Source organism: Telopea speciosissima, chromosome 6 (genome assembly GCF_018873765.1).
Source record: "Telopea speciosissima isolate NSW1024214 ecotype Mountain lineage chromosome 6, Tspe_v1, whole genome shotgun sequence".
Lineage (NCBI taxonomy): Eukaryota > Viridiplantae > Streptophyta > Magnoliopsida > Proteales > Proteaceae > Telopea > Telopea speciosissima.
The window spans coordinates 28,085,623-28,110,524 of NC_057921.1; the positions used below are offsets into that span (position 1 = coordinate 28,085,623).

General features: G+C 41.9%; 1 protein-coding gene across 1 annotated transcript in view; it reads left to right on the forward strand.

Annotated features, from left to right (window-relative positions):
- Positions 1–2,883: 2,883 nt before the first annotated feature.
- Positions 2,884–24,902, forward strand: part of LOC122663985 — a 53,481-nt gene continuing 31,462 nt past the window's right edge. The window contains exons 1-2 of the mRNA XM_043859654.1: positions 2,884–3,379; positions 3,962–4,039. Of these exons, the coding sequence (XP_043715589.1) occupies positions 3,311–3,379; positions 3,962–4,039 (147 nt within the window). The 5' untranslated portion in view covers positions 2,884–3,310. The remainder of the gene's footprint in view (positions 3,380–3,961; positions 4,040–24,902) is intronic.

Sequence of the window (24,902 nt, forward strand, 5' to 3'; positions counted from 1 at the left end):
TTTCTATACTTTTTTAGGTTTGGGATGTTGTAAAATGTGTCCTTATCTCTTATTACATGTGTGGATATGAAGTTGAGGATCGTGACCGTCGTATCGAAACCAATTTCGACGAATGTTCATTTACGGTTTAAACCAGATCGGGTGGGTCGTTTGGGGTTATTTGGGGGCATTTTTGTAGTTTTTTGGGTTTTGGACGTTCCAAAAAGTGTCCTTATCTCTTATCAGACTGGTGGATGCAATGTCAAGGGTCGTAACCTTCGAATCGATACCTATTTCGACTTGTTGTTTGGGGTTGTTTGGGGGCATTTTTGTACTTTTTTGGATTTGGGATGTTCTAAAAAATGTCCTTATCTCTTACTAGCCGTGTGGATGCAATGATGAGCGTCGTGACCTTCGAATCGATACCTATTTCGACATATGTTTACTTTCGATTTAAACAAGACCAAATGGGTTGTTTGGGGTTATTTGGGGGCATTTCTATACTTTTTTGGGTTTGGGATGTTCTAAAATGTGTCCCTATCGCTTATTACACGTGTGGATATGAAGTTAAGGGTCGTGACCTTCGTATCGATAGCAATTTCGATAAATGTTCATTTTCTGTTTAAACCGGACCGGGTGGGTCGTTTGGGGTTATCTGGGGGTATTTCAGTACTTTTTTGGGTGTGGGATATTCTAAAAAGTGTACTTATCTTTTATTAGACGTGTGGATCTGATGTTGAGGGTCGTGACCTTCGAATCGATACCTATTTCGACCTATGTTCATTTTCAATTTAAACCAAACCGGGTGGGTCGTTTGGGTTTATTTGGGGGCATTTCTATACTTTTTTGGGCTTGGGATGTTCTAAAATGTGTCCTTATCTCTTTTTACAGGTGTGGATATGAAGTTGAGGGTCGGGACCTTCGTATCGATACCAATTTCGACAAATGTTCATTTTCGGTTTAAACCAGATTGGGTAGGTCGTTTGGGGTTATTTGGGGGCATTTCTATACTTTTTTGATTTTGGGATATTCTAAAATGTGTCCTTATCTCTTAGTACAGGTGTGGTTATGAAGTTGAGGGTCGTGACCTTCGTATCGATACCTATTTCGACATATGTTCATTTTCGGTTTAAACTAGACCGGGTGGGTCATTTGTGGTTATTTGGGGGCATTTCTGTAGTTTTTTGGGTTTTGGACATTCTAAAAAGTGTGCTTATCTCTTCTTAGACATGTGGATGTGATGTTGAGGGTCGTAACCTTTGAATCGATACCAATTTTGAATTATGTTCATTTATGGTTTAAACCAGACCGGGTGGGTCGTTTGGGGTTGTTTGGGGGCATTTCTGTACTTTTTTGGGTTTGGGATGTTCTAAAAAGTATCCTTATCTCTTGTTAGACGTGTGGTGGCGATGTTGAGGGTCATGACCTTGGAATCAATACCTATTTCAACATATGTTTATTTTCGGTTTAAACAAGACCGAGTGGGTCGTTTGGGGTTATTTGGGGGCATTTCTGTACTTTTTTGGGTTTGAGATGTTCTAAAATGTGTCTATGGAGATGATGGTCTTTCTTTTCACCAAAGGGTGGTCTATAATTGGAAACCACCATCTTGTAAACACTGTAGGGTGTTCGGGCATTCAGATGCGACTTGCAATTTTTGTATTCGTAGATCCAACAAAAATTCAGGTCCGAAAAAAGAATGGAGAGTGAAGGATCCAGCTGCAGGTGTAACTCGGCAGGGTTCAACCGGGAATGGTGGTGAAGTTTTGGCCGGAGATGAAGGTGGTGCTTCGGCCATAGCTGGAGGACGAGAGGTGGTGATTTCAAATTCGAATTCAAATTCTATTTCCTTTAATTCTCGCATGAATAAAGGGAAAGAAGTTAGTCGGCCCTTGAGGCAAGGCGCCAGGTTGGGTAAGAAGATATTGAGTATGGGATCTTCTTTTGAAGAAGGAAATAAAGATTCAGAAGTGACCCACTCTAATGCTTTTGCTTTGTTGGAGAATCTAACGGAGGAGGTGAGGTATGACCCACAAGAAATGTTGTTGGACCCGGATTCTTGTGCATTACTCTTAGGGAATGAGCTATTTGATGAGGTGGACAAAGAGGAGGGAGATCTAGTGGTACCATACACCAAATGGACTAAAAGCCTAATCCATTTCAAATTAAAGGTAGATTTGGACTGAACCGGCTCAAAATTGAACCTTTACTATTCGCCCGGCTTAATTTGGAGTTTAAGGGTTAGCCACCCAAGTGGAAGAAGTTTCAATGGTTTGAACATCCCAATAATCCTAGTTTAAGGATCATAAATCTTTCCATGATGTCATCCAACGACTAGAATAGAGGATGTTAATCTCAGGAAATCCGTGGGACTCTTGTATCATAAATCTTCTAATTTCTTTTTTTGGTGAAATCATAAATCTTTTAATATAAGCTTAAAATGAAATCTCATTTCTTACATATTATACATGAATCGTTATCGTCTATGGTTCCCTGATTGGTGCGATTTCTTAGATTTCTTAATGCCTCTCATAAGAGGGGAATGGAACCCACCTAGGACACTTGACCAAAGACTATACCCGGGCTATACATATAACGTAAGCCCTTGGGATGATAGATACCTATACCTATCCATAAAATCACTTGCAATCGTCCACAAAAGCCAACTCTTCAACTAAATCAATTTAACGTAGCACACGTGTCGAATCCTGATTTGCTTCCCTTGCTTCGAGAGAAAGAAAGGTTGGCTGTTTCTAAGGATTAAGGAAACACACGTGTGATCTACACGCTCTCAAAAAAAATAAAAAAATGGAATTTAAAGAAAAAACTAAATAGAGGTTTAAGAGGACGGAATCGGGCCCAAAAATCAAATCAAAACCCACAAAAAACAAAGACACCAAAAAAGCATGTAATTTTAATTCACATTTCCACAGTTAGCTGTAGAGAGAGAAAAAAGGGGAGAGAGAGAGAGCATGGCGGAGAGAGAAGACGCTATTGTTGTTTGTGTTCGTAACGCAATATTGGTGATGGATTCTCTGGACCCTCTGGAGATTGGCAGTCAGATCCGTTACAATACCTTGGAGGGACTCTTCTGAATCTTTGTGGGCACAATTTTAACTCTATACAGCCCACTAATTCACATAGCATTTCGGTTCTGCATATCTTCTTCTGATTCTCCACCTTTTGTTCTCGGAAGGGTTGAATTCCATGGACGATAGAGATGATTTTTGATAACCCTAAGTTGTTTCTGAAGGTGGTGATGCTTTGATTCTGCTACTTGCATCTGTTCGATTGATTGGTTTTGCTTTTGATAATCTAATCGTTTTTGGCAATGACGAGACTCAGGGAACGCACCCTTAGAGAGCTCTACGGTGTCACTGATTTGCTTACGCAACCGGAGGCATGTAAAGATGCTAACTTCATTTGTTTTTCCCCCCTGTTCAATTAGGGTTTCAGGATTGTTGTTTGAATGAATTATCGTTTTTTTTTTTGTTTCAAATTTTGATTTTTATGCGATGGGTTTCAATCTGTGGGAAGTTGGGGTTTTATGGTTTGATCCCGTCGGAGATTTTTATGAATTTGTCATCTTGGATGATCAGTTGGGTTTAATTTTGTTAAGAGTGTTAGGGTTTTCTATGGTGGAAGAACTCGGTTTTGTTAAGTTTCAATTGATTTTTTGTATTTTTGGTTACTGATTAACCTTGAATTGCGGTTATCGGATTAGGTGGATGGTTTGGACGGTGTTTCTTTTACTGGTTTCTTTCCCTGTTCGTTGTGCACATGAATCACTAGGAAATTTTTTGTATTCTTGGCTTTGCTAGTTGGCAGTAATGCATTTTAATGTTGCTAGCATTATTTTGAAAGACGGGATTTTTTTTTGGACTGTAGTTCTTCTACTGATTTCTTTCCCAGTGTTTATGATTTGCTACTTTGGTATTTTTGTGTTAGAGGTAATTTATGTTGAATTTAACCTGCTTTTTAGATCACACCAGTCCTGAAAGGGAGTTTCCGTATACAAGGACCTGTGGATGAGGTGGACCTCAACATCCAGTCGAATACGGTGAGATATCATTGACTAACAGGGTAATTTCATGTTCGGCTGTTCTCATCTTTTAATTTCTGTTGCATAATTTTTCTATACATCTGGAGACTTCTCATGCAACACATTTTGCTTCGAGTTTGGTCACTTCCATATTGTGTAATGTAAAAGTGCTTTGAGCTCCTGAAAGTAGAGTAGTTGAGGATTTTTATTTTTTGATTTTAAGATTGTCGATCATAATTATGTTTTTTGTATGTTATGCAAGTCTACAAGGCTCAAGCTATTGATTATCTAGGGAGCTGAATATTAGGTGGAATTAATAAGCTAGTTTTGGTTACGTTACTTATGTGACATTGGATGCAGGTTTCACAACACAACCTTAAACAATATATTGTTTAGATGCTACCTGTTCTAAGTATGTGGTTTGTTTCTGATAAACTAGTGCTTGTGAATCCTATTGTATTGGTTTAGCTTTCAGTTTTTAAATTCTTAGGCTCCTTTGGTATCTTTGTGGGTCTGTCATTATTTGTTTAGCTTGTATTGTATGCGACTGCATGCTTTTCCTGAATATTTGGATGCTGCATTTCTTCATGGTGAAGATGCAGGGTGTATGTATTGTAGTTTCAGAAGGTTGTTAAGTAAAACATTGTGGTGGGGACTGGGGATCCTGGTTCACAAAACCCAGTTTTGGTTCGCTATGGGTCCACCTAGATGCACAATAGTCCAATAGCCCATAGTACAAAGACAATGGCAATCTCGTAAATAATTCTAAGTTCACAAGGGTGTGGCAATTTGGTAATAAAACAGAATGTTCAAAGGGCTATTGGTAAATAAAGAAGCAATGGGTCACGAGGGACTTACTATTTATTGAGGGGGGATAGACTTGGAAACAAAGTTAATTAAAGGATGGGAGAGGATAAAAGAGAGAGAAAGCATTACTGGAAACCAGAAATAAGGGTTTAAAGAAAGATGTATAGCAGGGAAACAAGAGAATTGTATGGGAGGGGGTAATTTTGGAACTAAAAACAAAAATAAGGGTAACAAGTAATAAAGGGGCGAGCGGTAATTTTTAAACAAGGGGCAAAACTAAAGACAACGAACAAGGAGGGTGATGCAGATTCATCACCAAATAGGGCTTGTTTCATTGGGAATAAGTCTAGGGTTGGGTTGCATACATGTTGGGCTTTTGATCCCATGGGTTTCTAATGTAATAGGCCACTTTTATGGGCCTAAAATAAGGGTATATAGGTTGCATACGGGATTAGTCAAATACTTAGTTTATTTTTATGTTTTTTAATTGAACCGGTTCAAATTGGTTGCATACAATTGGTTCAATTTAAGTGATCATGTGACTTGGTTCAGTGGTCATGTGACAACTTAAGTGATCATGTGATGTAAGTTGGGCTGGATTAGGACTCTATAAGTCTAGCCATGTTTTGAGTCTATTTCTTTTAGTATTTTAGTTTCCTAGTTAGTTTAAGTTGCCTAATAGGTTAGGGATAGGGTTAGGCCATTCCTTTTTAGTGTCTAAGTCTATTTTTGAGTCTTTTATATAAGTTTGTAAGAGTGGCCAGCATTACATACGAATTTGATTAATGAAAAAGCTTTTGTTTTGCTGCCATTGCTGCTGCCCTACTCTGTTGAGTGTTGCTCCTTGTGAGTGTGCATCCTTGTGGTTCTATCAAGGTGGAAAGAGACTGGTGGAATTCGGTTGACTCCTTACGCCGTGACGGCTGGGAGGATCTTCTTCAATTCGAAGGTGGTTCTATCCTTCACATTTGTTCAAGCTGCTGCCAGGGGAATCTCTAGTAAGTTTGACACCCAATTCCTTCTTCTAACCCTCTAATCCTTTCCCCCAATCGATCCCCTTTATTTGCGTTTGAATCCCATAAACCCTAACTCCATTAAACCCTAGATCTTGCTGCCCAGCCATATTTAACCTTTAGAATTACTTTAAATTCAAACCACAGCCTCTCCTTAACACCCCCTACACTCGACCCAAGCTGCTGCCCCTATTTGTCTTTCAAAACCCTAAATTTGACCTAATTTCTAAAACCCAAAACCCGAAACCCTAACCCTAATTTCTGGAATTTTGAATTCTGATCTGAACCTAACCAAATCTAGCTTTCTAAACTCCCCAAAACCTGCGTAGTTTAATCGTATAAACTATATTCCCATTATCCTACCCTAACCCTAGGAATTGACCTAAATCCTAGTGTTGTCCATTCGAACCAACAGCCCCTTTTGTTATTTGATCCTGTTGTTTGGCTCCTAGTAGGTCTCCTACCTATCTAGGACTACATTAGAGGGGGGGGGGAAGGTTATCGTCTTCAACATCTAGCACAAACCAGAATCGGAAACTAGGCTTGATTCGAAAGGAGGAACTCCTTCGATAGGGAACCATTTGACTTGAAATTACAATGGCAAGATCTGATGTAGATAAGTCACTTAGAGGGCTTATTTTATTGAAAATAAGTTTTGGGTTGGGTTATGTAGGTGTTGGGCTTTTGATCCCATGGTTTTTATGTGTAATGGGCCTAAAATATTGGTAGAAAGTAGGAAAACGGGATTTACTCATTAGTTTAGTGAGAATCCTGTTTTGAGTTTAAGGGCCTTGCTCCTATTCAGCCTAGGAGTATGAATACTCCTAATCAGCTACACTATTCCACCTCCTCTTCTAATGTCGTGGGAGTGTGGAGCCAAAAGAAAAAGAAAATACAATAAATAAAAAAGGGGCGACTTAAATTGAACCACTGGTTCAATCAGATTGGGCTGGTTCAATTTAAAAACATAAAACACAAAAAAAGAAGGGTTTGTTTACGTACCTCCCCTGAGGTATCACGTAATTACAAAAATACCCCTCAGTTTTGGAAAATTCTGCGTGCCCTCCTGAGGTTCTTAAAAGTTGAACACATGCCCCCATTCCGTTAGTGTAGGACTAACAGTGTTAAAATCAAGGGGTAAAGTGACAAAAATGGCCTTGCAAGAGAAAAAAAAAAATCCTGCAACTCATCTTCCCCAAACGATTTGGGGAAAGATGAGTTGTAGGTATCCTTGTATGGAACACCATGGAAGCCAGAGATTTTGGAGATCGTGAAAATTTCCTTCTTTCCTTTCTGATTCAGTTTAAATACAGGAAGGGAATTAAAATTATTGAAAACACAAATGGGGCTTTTGGTTTATGAGGAACAAACCACAAATTTATTATTTTTGCTTGGCTTTGATAAATTTGTGGTTTGTTCCTGCAACTCAACTTCTCTTTGCATAAAATTAACACCCTCAAGATGATGAAGAAAGGAAAGTACCCATGTCCTCCTTCCCTTCCTGAAAGCTTGAGTTCTACTTTAATATTGCGAGTTCTTCGACTGATAAGAGGAAATTGCCGGGTCAATCGCCACTCCATCGATGTAAAGCTTCGGATTTTTGTTTTAATTCTCAAATCTCACTATAAGGTTCTTGTAATTCGTTATGGATCTGTCGAATTGTGCGCTTAACAAATGGCTTCGTTTATTCCAAGTGCGGGTTCCATTCATTTCTCTCTATTCTCTTTGAAAACTGAGAAGAATGCTTCTTTCAGCGGTTTTACTTGCAAGCGAATAGCAGTGGCGCTACAATGCGTATTTCTTCAACCTCTTGAGAATTACGAACAGCAGAAGGTGAAGCAGGTGTGGATATGGACCGAAAGCAAGCGAGTGACAACCTTCGTTGAGAGGGATCCGAATTTTGTTTTCTCGTCTAACAAGAAAGCACTCGCCAATGACTGGTCTTGTAATCTATCATCATCGATCACTCTTCTTTCTTGAAGAAAAATAGATAAAATTTCAAAATAATTGTAGAGACAAGTTAATGGCAAAATGAAAATCAAAATTTTTCGTCATTGCTAATGATAAGAAAGTTTATTTATGTTCTAGTTCCTGATTCTGACAATTTTGATGTTGCTTAGGCGGACGACCTCTTGGCCTGGGCAGAGAAGAAACATGGCCAGCAGGCAAAGGAACTGTTATGAAATGAACAGTGACCTTTATTCACCCCCCTCAAGCTTAACGGGGGTGAGCCAACAGTAAGCTTGCCCTTCAAGCAAGTAAATCGTTGCCGAGAAAGGCTCTTGGTAAGAACATCAACGAGCTGATCAATAGTGGAGATGTAACAAACAGCCAGTTGTTGAGTAGCTACCATATTTCGAACAAAATGAAAATCTATCTCGATGTGCTTCATGCGCGCATGAAACATGGGGTTCACAGATAAATATGTTGCAACAATATTGTCACATCGTAAGGGTGTCAAAACCTAGCCCTAACCGACTGAAAAAACCCGAGACCGAACCGAACCGATCCGTATTGGATTGGTTTTGGACTGGGGTATGACGGGATCGGTTGAAAACCGGACCACAGCGGACCGACCGATAACAAACCGAAAACCAAACCGAATGAAACTGATAAGAAAATAATGAGTATAAGGTTATGAATCATTGAATTGATTTCAATATTAGCGAGCAAATTTATGGTTGTAAGATAAATTATTACAAATCAAAGAGTATAAGGTTATGAACATAGGGAAATTGATTTATAACAATGCTTGTTCCATTGATCTCCTTTTTAAGTGTGGGGCTAATGAAATATTTTCTGTAGTTGAAAAGAGAAAGAGAAGAAAATAGGCACAATCGAACCCAACTTGTTTAAAAAAACCCGGTACCGAACCGAATCCAAACCGATATCAACCCGTTATCATAAACCGAAACCGGCATGAAACCGAAACCGAAAAGTTCTTACTGGATTGGTCTCGGTTTCTCTAAAAGCCACACCGAAACCGAAAAATCCAAACTGAAACCGGACCGAACCTACCCATTGACACCCATATCACATCGGATGAGAGGCTGCTGAGGAATAAAAACACCCAATTCCTGTAGAAGAGAACGTAGCCAGACCAACTTTGTTGCGGCGGATGCCACAGCCTTGTACTCAACCTTGGTTGAAGAACGCGAGACTGTTTTCTGTTTCTTGGAGCTCCAAGAAATCAAATTGTGACCAAGAAAAATTGCATAACCTGTGGTGGGCTTTCTATCATCTGAGCATCCAGCCCAATCTGTATCCGCATAAGCCTGAAGACCAACAAAAGAAGAAGGCCGGAGTAGAATCCCATCAGTTTAGGTAAGCTTGAGATAGCATAGGACACGCTTGGCTGCAGACCAACGTACAGTGGGCCGATGCATAAATTGGGCTAGTTTGTTAATGACAAAACTGATGTCAGGTCTGGTCATAAGAAGATATTGCAAAGCCCCAATAATGCGACGATACTCACAGCCATCAACAAGAGGAGTCCCCGAGGTTAGCGTAAGCGCTGGATCAGTGGCCATCGGCGTTGAACCGGCTTGGCCTCAAGCATAGAAGTGCTGCGTAGGAGGTTCGTAATATATTTGGGTTGACAGAGAAATATCCCAGTAGGAGAGCGAGATACCTCTATACCCAAAAAATAGTTGAGGTCCCCCAAATCCTTTAGAGCAAATGTAGCAGATAAAGTGGTAATAAGGCCCTAGATTGCCGTTACCGTATTGCTTGTGATAAGAAGCTCATCAACATAGACCAAGCAATATAAAACCACAACACCATGTCGATATATGAACAAGGAGGTGTCAGTCTTGGAAGAGACAAAACCATATAGGCAACCAAGAACTCAATATAAAACCACAACACCATGTCGATATATGAACAAGGAGGTGTCAGTCTTGGAAGAGACAAAACCATATAGGCAACCAGAACTCACGCAGCAGCCGAGTATACCAAGCACAAGGGGCTTGTTTGAGATCATAGAGGACTTGTGAAGATGGTACACATAATCAGGATGTGCTGGATCCACAAAGCCCGGAGGTTGGATCATGAACACGTCCTCAGTCAACAAACCATTAAGAAATGCATTGTTGATATCCAACTGGCGCACAGGCCATTGCTTTGAGACAGCAAGGGAAAGAACCAAGCGTATCGTGGCTGGTTTGACAATCGGACTGAACGTTTCAATATAGTCTATTCCAAGACGTTGATGAAAGCCTTTGGCCACAAGACGGGCCTTGTACCGTGTTTGAGTTAAAATAAAACCGCAAGCGTACGGGTCAATCGTAGCCACGGGTCGAACACGAGGAGATATACGCCACTCTATTTAACTAACTTAAAAGTAATGCAAAGTGAACCAAATTAAAGTGTTAAATTAAACTAATTAAACAAACGAAAATCAATGCATCCCAACTCATAAGCATCTAATAGAATTAAGGGATTAAATCGGCGTCCTAACACATGAGCATCTAACCTATCAAACTAAAGCGAATTGAAAGGAATAAAAATGCAGCCACACATACTAACCACATAAAAAGAAATAAGGGAATAAAAATGCATCCATAAACCACAACCATATAAAATTAAAATAAAAGAAATAGAGGGGGAAGAAGAAGAAGATAGAGAGAGATAGAGGAGATGGAGAATGAGATTGAGAGTTTAGATAGTAAAACCTGGATGTGCTTGCATGAATGTAATTGAAAAGCTTGAATACTTGCATAAACTTACCATGGCCTCCTCTTCTAAATCGTCAAGTCTTGTCATCAACTTAAGAACTTAGACTAGAAAGCTTAAAACCTAAACTAGAATTAAGAAATTACAACCCTATTGAAGACTTAAATTGAAATTAAAGCATAAACTAAACCTATTATAACCATTAACTAAAAATCATAAAAGCAAACTAGAACTTAGAAAAGCCAAAAACCACAAATTAGAAGGAGAAGAAGAGAAGAAATTTCACTAAGTGAATGAGCAATTTTTACAAGAGAGGTAGGGGTATTTATAGGTGGAAGAGAGGAGAAGAGAGAAGATGGAAGTGTAAGAGAAATATTCCCTAAGAAAAGAGAATATTCTCTTCTCTTTCCTCTTTTACAATGCCTTGAATCGTAAGAAAAAAGAAAAAATAATAGAAAAAAGAAGAAGAGAAGATTGTTTACATAGACCTTCTATTTCTAGAAAAATAAACTTCCAATTCTAACAAGTGCTTCCTTTTCTTTGTAGGTATCTTCTCCAAGCAATAAAATCAAAGCATCTTTGATTTTTCAACCTTGCATAGATGAGAAAATATAAATCTATCCCAAGTAGAATTCCAGAAGTGCCCTTGAGAAGTTGGAGGAGAGAGAGAGTAAGGGTGATGACTAGGATTCCTTTAAGAATAAATAAAATACCCATTCTGTCCTTCAGAAAACGTGGAGCATGGGGTGCTTATATAGGCCTCACCATTGTGTTCCTTGCGAAAAATCACCCAAAATAGACCCATATTTCGTCCAATTCGGAGTTGGGGAGCCTAAGATATCTCAAGTTGAAGTTGGACTATCCAGAGCCTTCCAAATGGAATCTTTCGGGTACAGTAAAGTAACTTCTGATAATTGCATTAAGGCCCCTGAAATCCGAACTTCCGCTTCACTTTATCCCCGTCCGACTATTAATAATTATAAATAAACCCCTACAGACCATTTTCGCGCGTCGTTACGGAAACGGCCATAACTTCTTCGTTTCAACTCGAAATCAAGTGCCGTTTGAACCGTTGTAAAGCTGACTCGATGGGTTAAGCATCCATACTATTAACACCTCTAAAAAGCTTAAAAACATCTCCTTAGCATCATCTCCTCCATTTTCACAATAATTCACCTAAACCCTGAAAAGCACAAGAAAGCATCGAGTAACTCTGTCCAATGTGGTAAAATGTACGTTTTATGCCCTAAGATTTCACATATAAATGTGCTCATCAGATTCCCCCACACTTGAACGTTACTTGTCCTCAAGTAAAACAAAAGATAAACTAACCTAGAATGCAAAAAAAAATCCTAACTCACTTTCGTAGGGATCACGGTTGCACTTAGCATGAGCAACAAGCCTTTCAACCCCTAGGTTACCCCTAGTGGACGAGTTGTGTCTCGTGGGTGTTTACAGTGAATATACACCCAAAGTTCAATAAATCAAAAAGAATGAAGTAAATTTTTCTCATGGCATAAGTAAGATAGGGCACACAATCTCAAAGAAATACTCAACTAAAGATTAAGGAGCCAAAGGTTCCCCCACACTTGAATTTTATCACCCTACATCAATTCAAGTAACAAGCATGCATCAAGGTCAAGGGATCTCCTCATATTTTCTGAACAGTACTTACCTTCAAGTAAACCACTCATAGTATTGATGGAACCAAAGACTTAGGCATTGAGTATTTTTGACCATACTTTCTTTTCCAGGCATTAAGGCAAAATTTTTTTTTTTCTCAACAACAAACTCTTTTTCTACTCTACTACTGTTCTCTGAATGACATGGGGGAGCATACACTAGATACCCAAATACTTGGTAGCTTTGCTTTTTGCATGTATCCATAAGACATTGAGACATTGATGCAAGAGGTTTTTTTTTTTGAGTTTCCTTCCAAGGAATTTCGATCAAGTCACCCTGCTTCATGAGGCACAGTGCCCTGTCTAGTCCCAAGGAATTCCACTTTTCTTTCTGTTTCTCTCCCTTTTTTTTTTTTTTCCATTCACTTTCACTTTCATGCCTTGCCACAAACAAATTGGTCTCAACTACTAGCCAAAAGATCAAAGAGGTCCATAAACACATAGAGGAATCTAACCATCACATGAAGTAGCACTCATATTTTCAAACTCAATCCCCATTACCGGATACAAATCAACTACCATCCTTGAAAAGGGATTTTTTTTATTATTTCGCATGCTAGGAGGGCACCTAATTCCCTATCACTCTCGCTTTGCAAATCAAAGAGACTTATGCATATAACAAAAAACTATCGCCACAATCAAAATTCACAAAATTCCACACTTAATTCATGCAGTGTCCTCAATGCATGCAGAAAAGAAAGAACAAGGACAAGGGAGGGGATACATACCAGGATATCAGGGGTGAAGGTAAAGAGGCTCATGGAGATCCATGACCTCTTCTTCAACTGGAGTAGGCATCTCTATGTACGGCTTCAATCTTTGGCCATTGACCTTGAAAGTAGCTCCTGTACTAGGATTGAGGACTTCAACAGCCCCATGAGGATAAGCTTTTTGAACAATATAGGGGCCATCCCATCTAGAGCGTAGCTTACCTGGAAAGATATGCAAACGAGAATTGTACAACAAAACTTTCTGGCCTACCTCAAAAGATTTTCTCAAAATGTGCCTATCATGGAAAGCCTTGGTTTTTTCCTTGTAAATCCGGGCATGCTCATATGCTTCATTCCTAAGCTCTTCCAACTCAGATAGTTGGAGTTTCCTATGGGCACCTGCAGTGGGTTGGTCAAAGTTAAGCTTCTTGATAGCCCAAAAGGCCTTGTGCTCAATCTCTACAGGTAAGTGATATGCCTTTCCACACACCAGACAGTACGGAGATTGACCAAGATCGGTCTTGAAGGCTGTCCTATGGGCCCACAATGCATCTATCAACCAGTTAGACCAATCCTTGCTGTTTGGGTTGATGGTTTTCTCAAGAATTTGCTTGATCTGCCTATTTGAAACCACAACCTGGCCACTGGTCTGGGGATGGTAGGGTGTGGCCAACTTATGGACGACACTATACTTTTCATGAGGGCCTCAAAAGGCCGATTACAAAAATGCTTGCCCGATCACTAATGATAGCCGGGGAGTACCAAAACGGGAGAAGATGTTCTCCTTCGAAATTTCACAACCACCTTGTAGTCATTTGTCTTACAAGCAATCGCCTCAATCCATTTGGACACATAGTCCACAAAGAAGTAATATGTACGAGTTACCAAAAGAGTTAGGGAAAGGCCCCATGAAATCAATACCCCATACATCAAACACCTCAACCACCAGAATTGGGTTGAGGGGCATCATATTTCTCTTAGTAAGACGCCTTAAGGATTGGCATGAAGAATATGCCTTGCAATAAGTAAAAGCGTCTTTAAACAGACTAGGCCAATAAAATCCACACTGTAAAACCTTGGCCGCAGTTTTATTAGGCCCAAAATGGCCTCCACAAGCCTGATCATTGCAAAAAGATAAGACAGATTGTTGCTCATGATCAGGGACACATCTCCGGATTACCTGATCCGGACAAGTCTTAAAAAGATAAGGATCATCCCAAAAGAAATTCTTAACTTGTGAAAAGAAACGAGTCTTATCTTGGGTGGACCAATGTGCAGGTGTCACACCCGTAACCAGATAATTAACAATATCAGCAAACCAAGGTTCACTAGACACTGCCATCAGATACTCATCAGGAAAATTCTCGTGATTGGAGAATCAACAATAAGGAATTAGGCCGGATAGATGGTCTGCAACCAAATTTTCACACCCTTTCTTATCCCTAATTTCAAGATCAAATTTTTGCAACAAAAGGACCCACCTAATGAGGCGAGCCTTGGCATCTTTCTTCTGCACAAGATATTTGATAGTTGCATGGTCAGTATAAACAATCACATGTGATCTAACCAAGTAGGGCCTAAACTTCTCTAAAGCAAACACAACAGCTAAAAATTCTTTCTCAGTAGTGGTATAATTAAGCTGTGCATCATTAAGAGTCCTACTTGAATAATAAATTACATGGGGCAATTTGTTGATTCTTTGCCCAAGAACAGCCCCTATAGCAAAATCAGAGGCATCACACATAAGCTCAAATGAAACTGTCCAAATTGGAGCTTGAATAATGGGGGCTGAAGTCAACGTTCTTTTCAATTGCTCAAAACTATCATGACACTCAGAAGAGAAATCAAATGAGCAGTCCTTTGCCAAAAGAAAGGTGAGAGGTCTAGCTATTTGGTTAAAATCCTTGATGAATCTTCTATAAAAACTTGCATGGTCAAGAAAAGATCTAATGTCAGTCACACTCTTGGGTGGTGGTGAATTGGCTATAAGGTCCACCTTAGATCTATCAACCTTTATCCCTTCTTTGGACACAATGTGACCAAGAACTATGCCTTGCTTCACCATGAAGTGGCACTTCTCCCAATTCAGGACCAAGTTCTTTTCTATGCATCTTTTAAGAACCAAAGAGAGATGATGCAAGCAATGAGAAAAGGTAGAGCCGTGAATAGAGAAATCATCCATAAACACCTCTAGGAAGTGCTCTACCATATCAGAAAAGATACTCATCATGCACCTTTGGAATGTAGCAGGGGCATTACAAAGCCCAAAAGGCATACGCCGGTAAGCAAAGGTTCCATAAGGGCATATGAAAGTGGTTTTGTGTTGGTCCTCTAGAGCAATAGGGATTTGGTTATAGCCTGCATAACCATCAAGAAAATAATAATATTCATGGCCAGCTAGTCTCTCTAACATCTGATCAATAAAAGGCAAGGGGAAGTGGTCCTTCCAAGTTGCCGCATTCAATTTTCTATAGTCAATGCACACTCTCCATCCCGTTTGGATACGGGTTGGAATCAACTCATTATTGGCATTCGCAACTATAGTGACTCCTCCTTTCTTAGGCACAACCTGCACAGGACTCACCCATTGGCTATCAGAAATAGGATAAATGATGCCATGATCCAAGCATTTTAGGATCTCTTTCTTGATTGCTTTTTTCATCACAGGATTAGCCCTCCTTTGGGGTTCCCTAGAAGGTTTGGAACCCTCCATCAGATGTATATGATGTTAAACAATGGAGGGGCTAATACCTTTGATGTCAGACATGGTACAACCTATGGCTTCCTTATGGTCCTTTAGAAGCTTAATCAACTCTTCTTCCTGAATAGAAGTCAAATCAGAAGCAATAATAACAGGGAGAGTATGATCATGTCTTAAGAAGGCATACTTGAGGTTGGAGGGCAATGCCTTCAACTCTAATGTGGGGGGCTCAATAATAGAGGATTTGGGAATGGAAGTGGATAGGGGTCCAAGGGGCTCCAAAGGTGGTTGGATGCTCCAGACCTCAGATAAGGGGGTATCATCAACACCCTCCAATTCCTGCATACATTCTTGAAATCCCGAATCAAAATCAATCTCAAAGAACGTATCAATATCATCGGGAAATCCTTGAAGCATATGCATCTCGTCATCCATATCAGACTGCTTGCCCAACCTAAACACATTGAAGTCAACAGAAGTATTGCCAAAAGATAATTTCATGAGACCATTCCTGCAATTGATTAAAGCATTACTGGTAGCTAGGAATGGTCTACCCAATATGATTGGGATTTGGTCCTTGAAGTTGGCAGTAGGTTGGGTATCTAAAACAATAAAATCCACAGGAAAAATAAATTCCCCAACCTTCAACAGGACATCCTCAATCATTCCCTTAGGAACTTTAACCGACCGATCTGCAAGTTGAAGAGTAATTTTGGTTGGTTTCAGTTCTCCCAATCCCAGTTGTTGGTAGACATGAAAGGGTAAGAGGTTCACACTTGCATCAAGGTCCAATAAGGCATGATCAATAGTGGTATGGCCTATAGTGCAAACGATGGTGGGGCTTCCAGGATCCTTATGCTTGGCTGCTACTAGTTGTGAGATTAGAGAACTAATGTTAGCAGCCAAGAATGCCTTTTTGGGCACATTGGTGGTCCGCTTTTGGGTGCATAAGTCTTTGAGGACTTTAGCATAAGCGGGGATCTGGGCAATAGCATCCAACAAGGGGATATTCACCTGAACCTGTTTGAACACATCCAATATCTTCTCCACAGAAGGAAACTTCTTGCTAACCAACCTATTTGGGAAAGGGGCAGGTAGGGTATAAATTCTTTCAGGGTTGGTCTTTTTAACTTCCTCAACAGAATCCTCTTTAGTTTTCTCAACCAAATCATCTGGTTTATCTTTAGGTTCATCAGACGAACCTGGAACAGTAGGCACTTCAATGGCCTCTTCAGAAGGGGGAGAGTCAACAGGAGTATGAGATGGTAAAGACTGAGGTGTACTAGCCTATTGATACTCACGGCCACTCCTTAAAGCATAAACAACATTTACCTGTCTGGAGGGCCCTTGGTGTTGTTGGCCTTGTGCAACATTGGTTAGAGGAGCTTGGGTACCTTGCTGAATATGAACCTGATGCCTAGGATTTGGCTCAGGCTGGCTAGGTAACTTCCCTGTTTCCCTCTCATGCAGGATTGTGACAAGCTGGGTGAGTTGTTTTTCCATGTTATTGTGGCTTGTCATGAGAAGAGCTATCTTGTTGTCCATCTCATTCAGTCTTGTTGCCTCTCCTGTATTGGTAAACCTTGGGGGTTGCTGATAAGGTGTAAGGAGAGGAGGCCTAGCAGAATTAATAGAAGGTCCTGGATGAGGACGAGGGGGAAAGGGGTTAGGAGACATTCCTTGGCTTTGTGGTGCATAGTTGGGCCTTTGGGCACCAACTTGGCCTTGATGGTTAAAGTTGGATGGGCCTGCTTGGTTCCCTTGATTCTATGAGAAATTGGGGTGATTTCTCCATCCTGGATTGTAAGTATTACTATATGGGTTATTTTGGTAGAGAGCACTTACATTCTCAGTGCTGGAATTGCCCACCAAGGTGTTGGGGCATTCCTCAGAAAGGTGTCCAGGGGTTTGGCACCAACTGCATACCGACACATGGTTGACCTGGTTGACCGGATTAACTGGTATAGACTCTTTAAGAACTATGGACTCCAACCGTTTTATGAGGCTGTCAAGTTTGGCCTCCTTGGCTGGCATACCCTCAATGAGATACCCCTTAGTGGTCCTTTCAGCCTCTTGGAAAGATTCCCATTCCCTAGTCTTATCAGCCAAGTTGGTTAAGAATGTCCATGCATCATTCTCCTCAGAAAAAGAAGTAAAGCCTGCTGGACACATAGACTCTACAAGTTGCTTGGTCTGATAATCAATACTCTCATAAATAATTTGGCATAGTTGCCACAAGTCAAAACCATAGTGAGGGCATTCTAAGAGGAGGTCCTTGAATCTTTCCATGAATTTAGAAAAGGACTCATGTGGTTTCTGCCTGAATTGGAGGATGTCACTTTTAAGCTTATTGGTCTTGTGAAGAGGGAAGAATTTTCTCAAAAAGACAATGGTGAACTCATCCCATGTATTAATGGAGTTTGTTGGCAGTCCATAGAGCCACTTCTTGGCCTGGTCTTTCAGGGCAAAGGGTATAAACCTAAGCCTAACTGCATCATTAGTCAAATTCTGGACCTTAATTAGAACACAGACCTCCTCAAATTCCCTAAGGAAGAGATATGCATCCTCATTAGCCATCCCATGGAAATGGGGTAGCATCTTGATGAAGTTGGTCTTGAGTTCATAGTTATTCCCTGTAACAACGAGTGAGACTAATGCATGAGGGCTGTGCAGCCCTGGTGGGGTAAAACCTATCCTTAAGAGTCTTGGGTTGTTGGTCACCCATGGTCAAAGGTGGTAGAGAAGGTGGTCTTCTAATAAGACGATTACTTGAATCACGAGTCCACACCTTAGCCACCTAAACAGATATGAGGTCTCCTTTAGAAAAATTAAAGAAAAATAAAACACTTAAAAAAAAAACTAGAAACAAGAGGGAGCCCAAGGTAGATAGTGCATCTCTATTCCTCAAAAAGCGAAACAATGGTTCAAAAGCTGTAAGGATGCCATATAGGTTGATAGCAAGGGAACCCGTATAGTCTTCTATAGCCACCTACGTGCGACTCCAATATGGATTCTGATGTAGAATGGAGGTCTACTATACGTTTATGTTTCCAACACTCTCACTATGTCGCTTTCCTGTTATCAAGAGTGGTCACCTCCAAAGATAAGTCACATGTCAATCCACCCAACCAAGTCAAGATGTAGCGTCATAGGTAACTTAATCCTACACTATTTGAAACAGAAGAGAAACAAGAAGAGGTTTTCAAAAACTGAATTTTTTTTTTTTTTTTTCAAAAAAAAAAGAAGAGAAAATAATAAACTAAAACACTTCGAACTACTTAAAAATCAGATAAATAAAATGGACAATAATCTCCTCGGCAACGGCGCCAAAAACTTGTTTGAGTTAAAATAAAACTGCAAGCGTACGGGTCAATCGTACCTACGGGTCGAACACGAGGAGATATACGCCACTCTATTTAACTAACTTAAAAGTAATACAAAGTGAACCAAATTAAAGTGTTAAATTAAACTAATTAAACAAACGAAAATCAATGCATCCTAACTCATAAGCATCTAACAAAATTAAGGGATTAAATCGGCATCCTAACACATGAGCATCTAACCTATCAAACTAAAGCGAATTGAAAGGAATAAAAATGCAGCCACACATACTAACCACATAAAAAGAAATAAGGGTGCTGTGCTGTAGAAGCAACCAAGGTCCACGTACCATTGCGCATGAGCGCATTAAATTCCTCATTCATAGCTGAATGCCATTTTGGAAACTTCAAGGCCTGGGTATAACAGGTAGGTTCTAGATCAGCCGAAACAGTGGGCAACATGGCCGCAAGAGTGAGGCGTGTTGGCACGCATAAAGGCCAATGCGGGACCGAGTGGTCATGGGGTGTAACGAAACTCGCGGGGCAGTTATGGGCTGAGAGTCATGAAGCCCGTTTGGGATTTGTGTGTCCAAAATGGGAGCAGCGGAACTAGTAGTTGGTGGGGCCAATGGGTCTGGAACATTGTCAGCCAAACCCAAACCAGCTTGAGCATCGGATGGGCCTGTAACCACCGAGGTCAGTGCCAAAGGGCAGGCAACCACAGAACCATTTAATGGGCCTGCAACGGGGCACGTGGGTAAAGAAGCTGCTGGCAATGGGTCGGGTACCAAAAGGCTCGCAGAATACTCTAGTGGCATCATGGGCATGGGCAACACATCTGGGGCAGAAGCGTTAGAAGAAGGTGTAACAGGGGAGTTGGGAAGGAGAACAAGAGGTGAAATAGGACACGAAGAGTCCACAGTGGAAGGGGAAGAACCATCCCAGGCAGACAAGTTATGAAATGGAAAAACATCCTCTACAAAGGAGACATGACGACTGATATAAAAAAGTCTATTGGTGGAGGTGTCAAGACACTTATATCCCTTGTGGGTGAGAGAATATCCCAGGAACAGACAAGGTTTGGAATGAGGTTCAAGTTTATTATGACCAGGGTTCAAAATTTCGTGATATATCAAAATTTTGACACTACCGAGACGAGATGGGCTTCTGAAATGAAAAAAGTTCAAATTTCGTAGAAATATTGTGTATCGAGTACCATATTTTGGTAAATATCGGTATATTTTGGTAAATTTCGTAGAAATACTTTGTGTATTGAGTATTGAACTATTGACTATTATGGAGTTTATGAGTTATGACTTGTGAACTTATGCACTTATGACTTTATGAGTTTAAACTTTAAAGTTTAAACTAAAGGCTACATTTGACTTATTTTTGTTTCATTACTTTGTTTAAATTTTTTATGATATCTTTTAGTACTTAAACAATGTGTATTTAACTATTTATACATCAGGGGCGGCGACCGTATACTATCAATCAAGGGTGCATACCCAAAACACCACTTTTGAGTTCATTTTTTTTGCAATATGAAGGTTTAAATGTGTTTATTTAGCTTAAGGGAAATTATCAGCGCCACCCCCTCAAATGGTCCAATATTTTAATGTCAGCCCACTGAGGGCCAATATATCACTTTGGGCCCAAAAACTAACAGAAATAACTGAGAGTTAACTGGATGGAAGTAAAATGACTAAATTACCCTTTATGCTAAATACATTAAAAAAAAACCCAACCTTCTCCATCTCCCTCTTGATGTAGCCTAGGTGAAATAACTTCCACTTAGGACCAGGTTCTGTCTAAGGGTTGGCCGAATGGGCAGATTAGAGTTATTAGGGCAAAATTTAGGGTTAGGGCTAAGTAATGACAATGGGGTTTATAGGGTTTTAAAAGGCAGGTTTCAGAGGTCTTAATGGTATAAAGATATTAGGGTTTGGAGAAGTTTTGAATTTCTGCAATTTTGGGCAGAATCGGGTCACAGGCTTTAGGGTTTAATGGAGTGAAGAGATGAAGGGGTTAGAGTGGGAATTATGGGCTAGGGCTGAGGTCGAGTGTGGGGAATGATGTAGGGAAGGTGGACTGAGAATAGGGTTTGAAGGTGATGGTTAGATCTGGAATTATAATGGAGTCCTAGTTGAAGTAGGAGTTGCAAGTTTAATGGGGTTGAGGGTTGAATGGATAAATTGCAGGGTTAATGTGCAGGAGCAGCAACAGCTTGAAGATTGAAGAAGATCTCCTGACCTTCACAGTGCAAGGAGTCGTAGGAGAACCCACCCTTAACCACCTTGAGTCCACAAGGATGTAGCTCGCAGAAGAAGCAGGCAGCAGCTTGAGAGCAGCAGTTCCAGATCTGGAAAACAGATATTTTTTTGATGTTTAAAGTTGTGGGGGAGCCTCCCACGATTCTGCTATTTATAATAATGAAAGGTGGCCAAAGGCCTTACACAAGTATGACTTGGAATCCTAATTCCAAGTCCTAAAACCAGTCCTAATCCAACTAGGATTAGTGACAACTAAACTGAAAATCTAATTATAACTCACTCACTTGTATTCTAACTAGGAATACAAATTGCAACAAATAAGGTAAATAATAAAAAGAACCACCTATCCCTCTAAAATCGTGGAGGGATACTAAGCCAACTAAAAGACTGTTTTACCCCTACTTAAGAAAAAACAAATTACAAAGAAATAAAAAGGCTCCAACGAAAATAGAAACAGCTACTCATAGTTTCGGCTTCTTCTTCCTAGTGCTTGGATCTGCATCACTTCTCGTTTTCTTCTCTGTCTCTGGCTACCATGGCACCTGTCTCCCTCCCCCCTCCCTCGCCGGCTCCAATTCCGGCTCCATCCCTCTCCCCTCCAAATCTGCCCAAAAACTTCCTCTCCAACCTCTGCCATGACCCTTCCTCATAAACTGGTGGCAAGCTCCTCCGCAGAGCAACCTTGATATGGCCTCTGCCTCCCTCTCTTCCATCCTCCATGACCTCGACTTGCTCCTCAAATCCGGTGTCCTCCGCCAATTGAATGCCATCGTTCTCTCTCAACACTATTCCGACTCCGGCAAAGAGGAGCTAGGTTAAGATTAGACATCATCAAAGGTATTGCTTCTTTTTGGAATCAATGAACCGAAAGGAAAAATCTCTGCAGATGGACCTCCGGCGACTGAAGATGGACCTCCGGCAACTTTGAATGATGTCTCCCTCACCCTCAACAATCCAGTCTGCTCCATCTCCACCCCCCGCTCCCCTCTCCACACCACCCTCCCCTCTCCTAGCTCACAAAGATTCCTCTCCACACCACATTCCAGTCTCCCTCCCCTCTGTTTCCCCCACTACCATAACCTCCAACCCTGCTTCTCCCTCGAACACCCCTCCCAACTCCAGACTTGACCAAAGCAACCGAATACCCCCTTCCTGGAGCTCTCTCCTATCCACCGCCACACCCCCATCTACTGATAGACACTCGCTGCACTTTGTCCCCCCTTCCCTCGTTGATGACTCCAGAATCGGCTTCTGTCCACAGGGATTGCTTGATGTCGAAATTTCCAAGTGGCAGTGCTGCCTCGTGGGGCACTTCCTTGGAGCTCGACCCCCCTTTCATGTCGTAAAATCCTCTCTTCTTAAACCATGGCGTGTCTCTGGAGCAGTCTTCACTTACCTCCTCAACTGCGGCATCTTCATCTTCAGATTCTCCGACGATTCAGACAAATCTCGGGCCTTGGAGGGTGGCTCCTGGCTGGTTGGAAAGAAACCAATTTTCCTCAGGCAATGGGATCAGTGATCCTCTCTCAGCAAAATTGATCTCAGGAACATCCCCATCTGGGTTAACTTACCTGGTCTTCCCTTTCACTACTGGTGTGCCTCGGGTCTTAGCATTGTTGGATCAACCATTGGCAAACCTCTCTTCTCGGATGAGCGCACTAAGAAGATGGATCGCCTCTCTTTCGCTCGAATATGTGTAGAGATTTCTGCAGATGTGCCTCCTCCTGAGTTTGTCACCATCCAAGAAGAGGATGGCCGCTCCTTCATGCAGAGAGTCACCTACGATTGGCTACCTCACTACTGCTTAATTTGTAAAATCTTTGGCCATCCATCGAAACAGTGCCTCTCTAGCCCCCCTGACCTGAAGGAAATGGAAGCTGCCCCAGCGGCAGATACTGCAAGCAACTCCTCGACCCGCAAAGTTCTATGCGGCGATTTATCTGATGGTCTACCAGAGGTGCCGAAGGAAGCCGATATGATAGATGCCGACGACGAAGACACTACTGCCCTAACTCTGGTCGAGGTCCAAGCTTTGGCGCAAAATGCAGTGGAGCAGGAAGATCACTTGCACCCTCCTCGCGGCCGGAAAAAGTTCAGAAACTGACGTCGAAAAAAATCCTTGGTCCTCGGCGAAACCCCCTGTCATGGCGTGTCTCCCAATGCCCACCTACCACGCAGATCCCCAGAGGTTGACCACAATAAGTTTGCGATACTGCAGACCCTCGATCACGATGAAGATGGTGACGCTATAGCCTTGCCGACTCCTCTCGCTGGTTGCATGCACGGAGAATCAGATCTGCAGGCTCCCCTTGATCCTGTCGAGACCTCGCCCTGCTCCCCTTCCCCTTTTGGCTTTCCAATTTCTGATCTTCCCCCTGACACCCAAAACCTTTCATCCCTTTTCACCAAAATCCCCCCACCTAGTGCGAACCTCCCTTCCACCAAACCCCCTTTTGTCCCACTTAACCTTCGCATCCCACCCTTTGTCCCACCTAAAACCACTTACCCCCTCAACCCGACCCATCAATCCAATACCCACTTAAATCAACCTACCCACCCCGGCCCATCAACTCATCCCTCTCACCCTCTTCAGAAACCCATCCAGGCCCATCATCATCTCAGCCCAAATACCCTTTTATCAGATCTGACCCAGCAATCCACTACCCATTTAACTCAACCCATCCACCCAGGCCCATCAACCCAGCCTACTCACCCTCTTCAGCCACCTACCCAGGCCCATCAGCAACTCTGCCCAAACACCCTTTTATCCTCCCCCTCTTATGCCATCAACCCAAGGCCGAACCAAAGCAGATCTGACCCCGGTTACTTGGCTGACTCCTCCACCCTCTTTGAACCAGAGATCATTTTGCCCTCTACCCCTCCCCCTTCCCCCCTGGTTTGCTTCCCCCCTCTCCGGGAATATAGGTTGAGGCCCCGTAGTGTCCCCCCGGGGTCTCGAGTTAGCTCCACTGTCGGATGGTTGCCCCCTCCCCCCCCCTTTCTCATGATCCCTTGGACCATTTGGAATGTCCGTGGCCTTAACGCCCCGGCTAAACAGGTCGAGATTCGTGATCGTATCAAATCCTTCAAGTCCTCCCTTTGTTGCCTGCTTGAAACGAAGGTTCTCGAACCAAACTCATCCCGCATTGCTCATTCTCTTGCTCCCTCTTGGTCCTTCCTATCAAATTACACCCACTCCCCAAACGGCCGCATCTGGGTCCTTTGGGATCCCTCCAAATTCCATATCTCGGTCTCCTCTGCCTCCCCTCAATTCCTTCATCTCAGCAGCTCTGATCATCTGCACAATCACCTCTTCTTCTTCACCATAGTTTACGCCTTCAATCGTCCTCTGGACCGTCTTCCTCTTTGGGACGACATCTGCCCCATCTCTCTGTCCATAGGTTCTGCCCCGTGGGGCATTGGTGGCGACTTCAATGTCGTCCGCTACAGCCACGAGAAGCTGGGTGGTTCCCCCATTGACCACCAAGCGGTTGAAGCTTTCAACTCCTGCCTTGAGAATGCTGGTCTCAACGACCTTAGATGGTCTGGTGCTGAGTTCACTTGGCACAACAAGTGATCTGGCCCTGACAGAGTAGCTTGTAAGCTTGACCGCGTACTTGTCAATGACCACTGGCTCTCCTCCCTTCCTTCCTCTTATTTTGTTTTTGATCTCCCCGGCCTCTCTGATCACTCTCCCATCT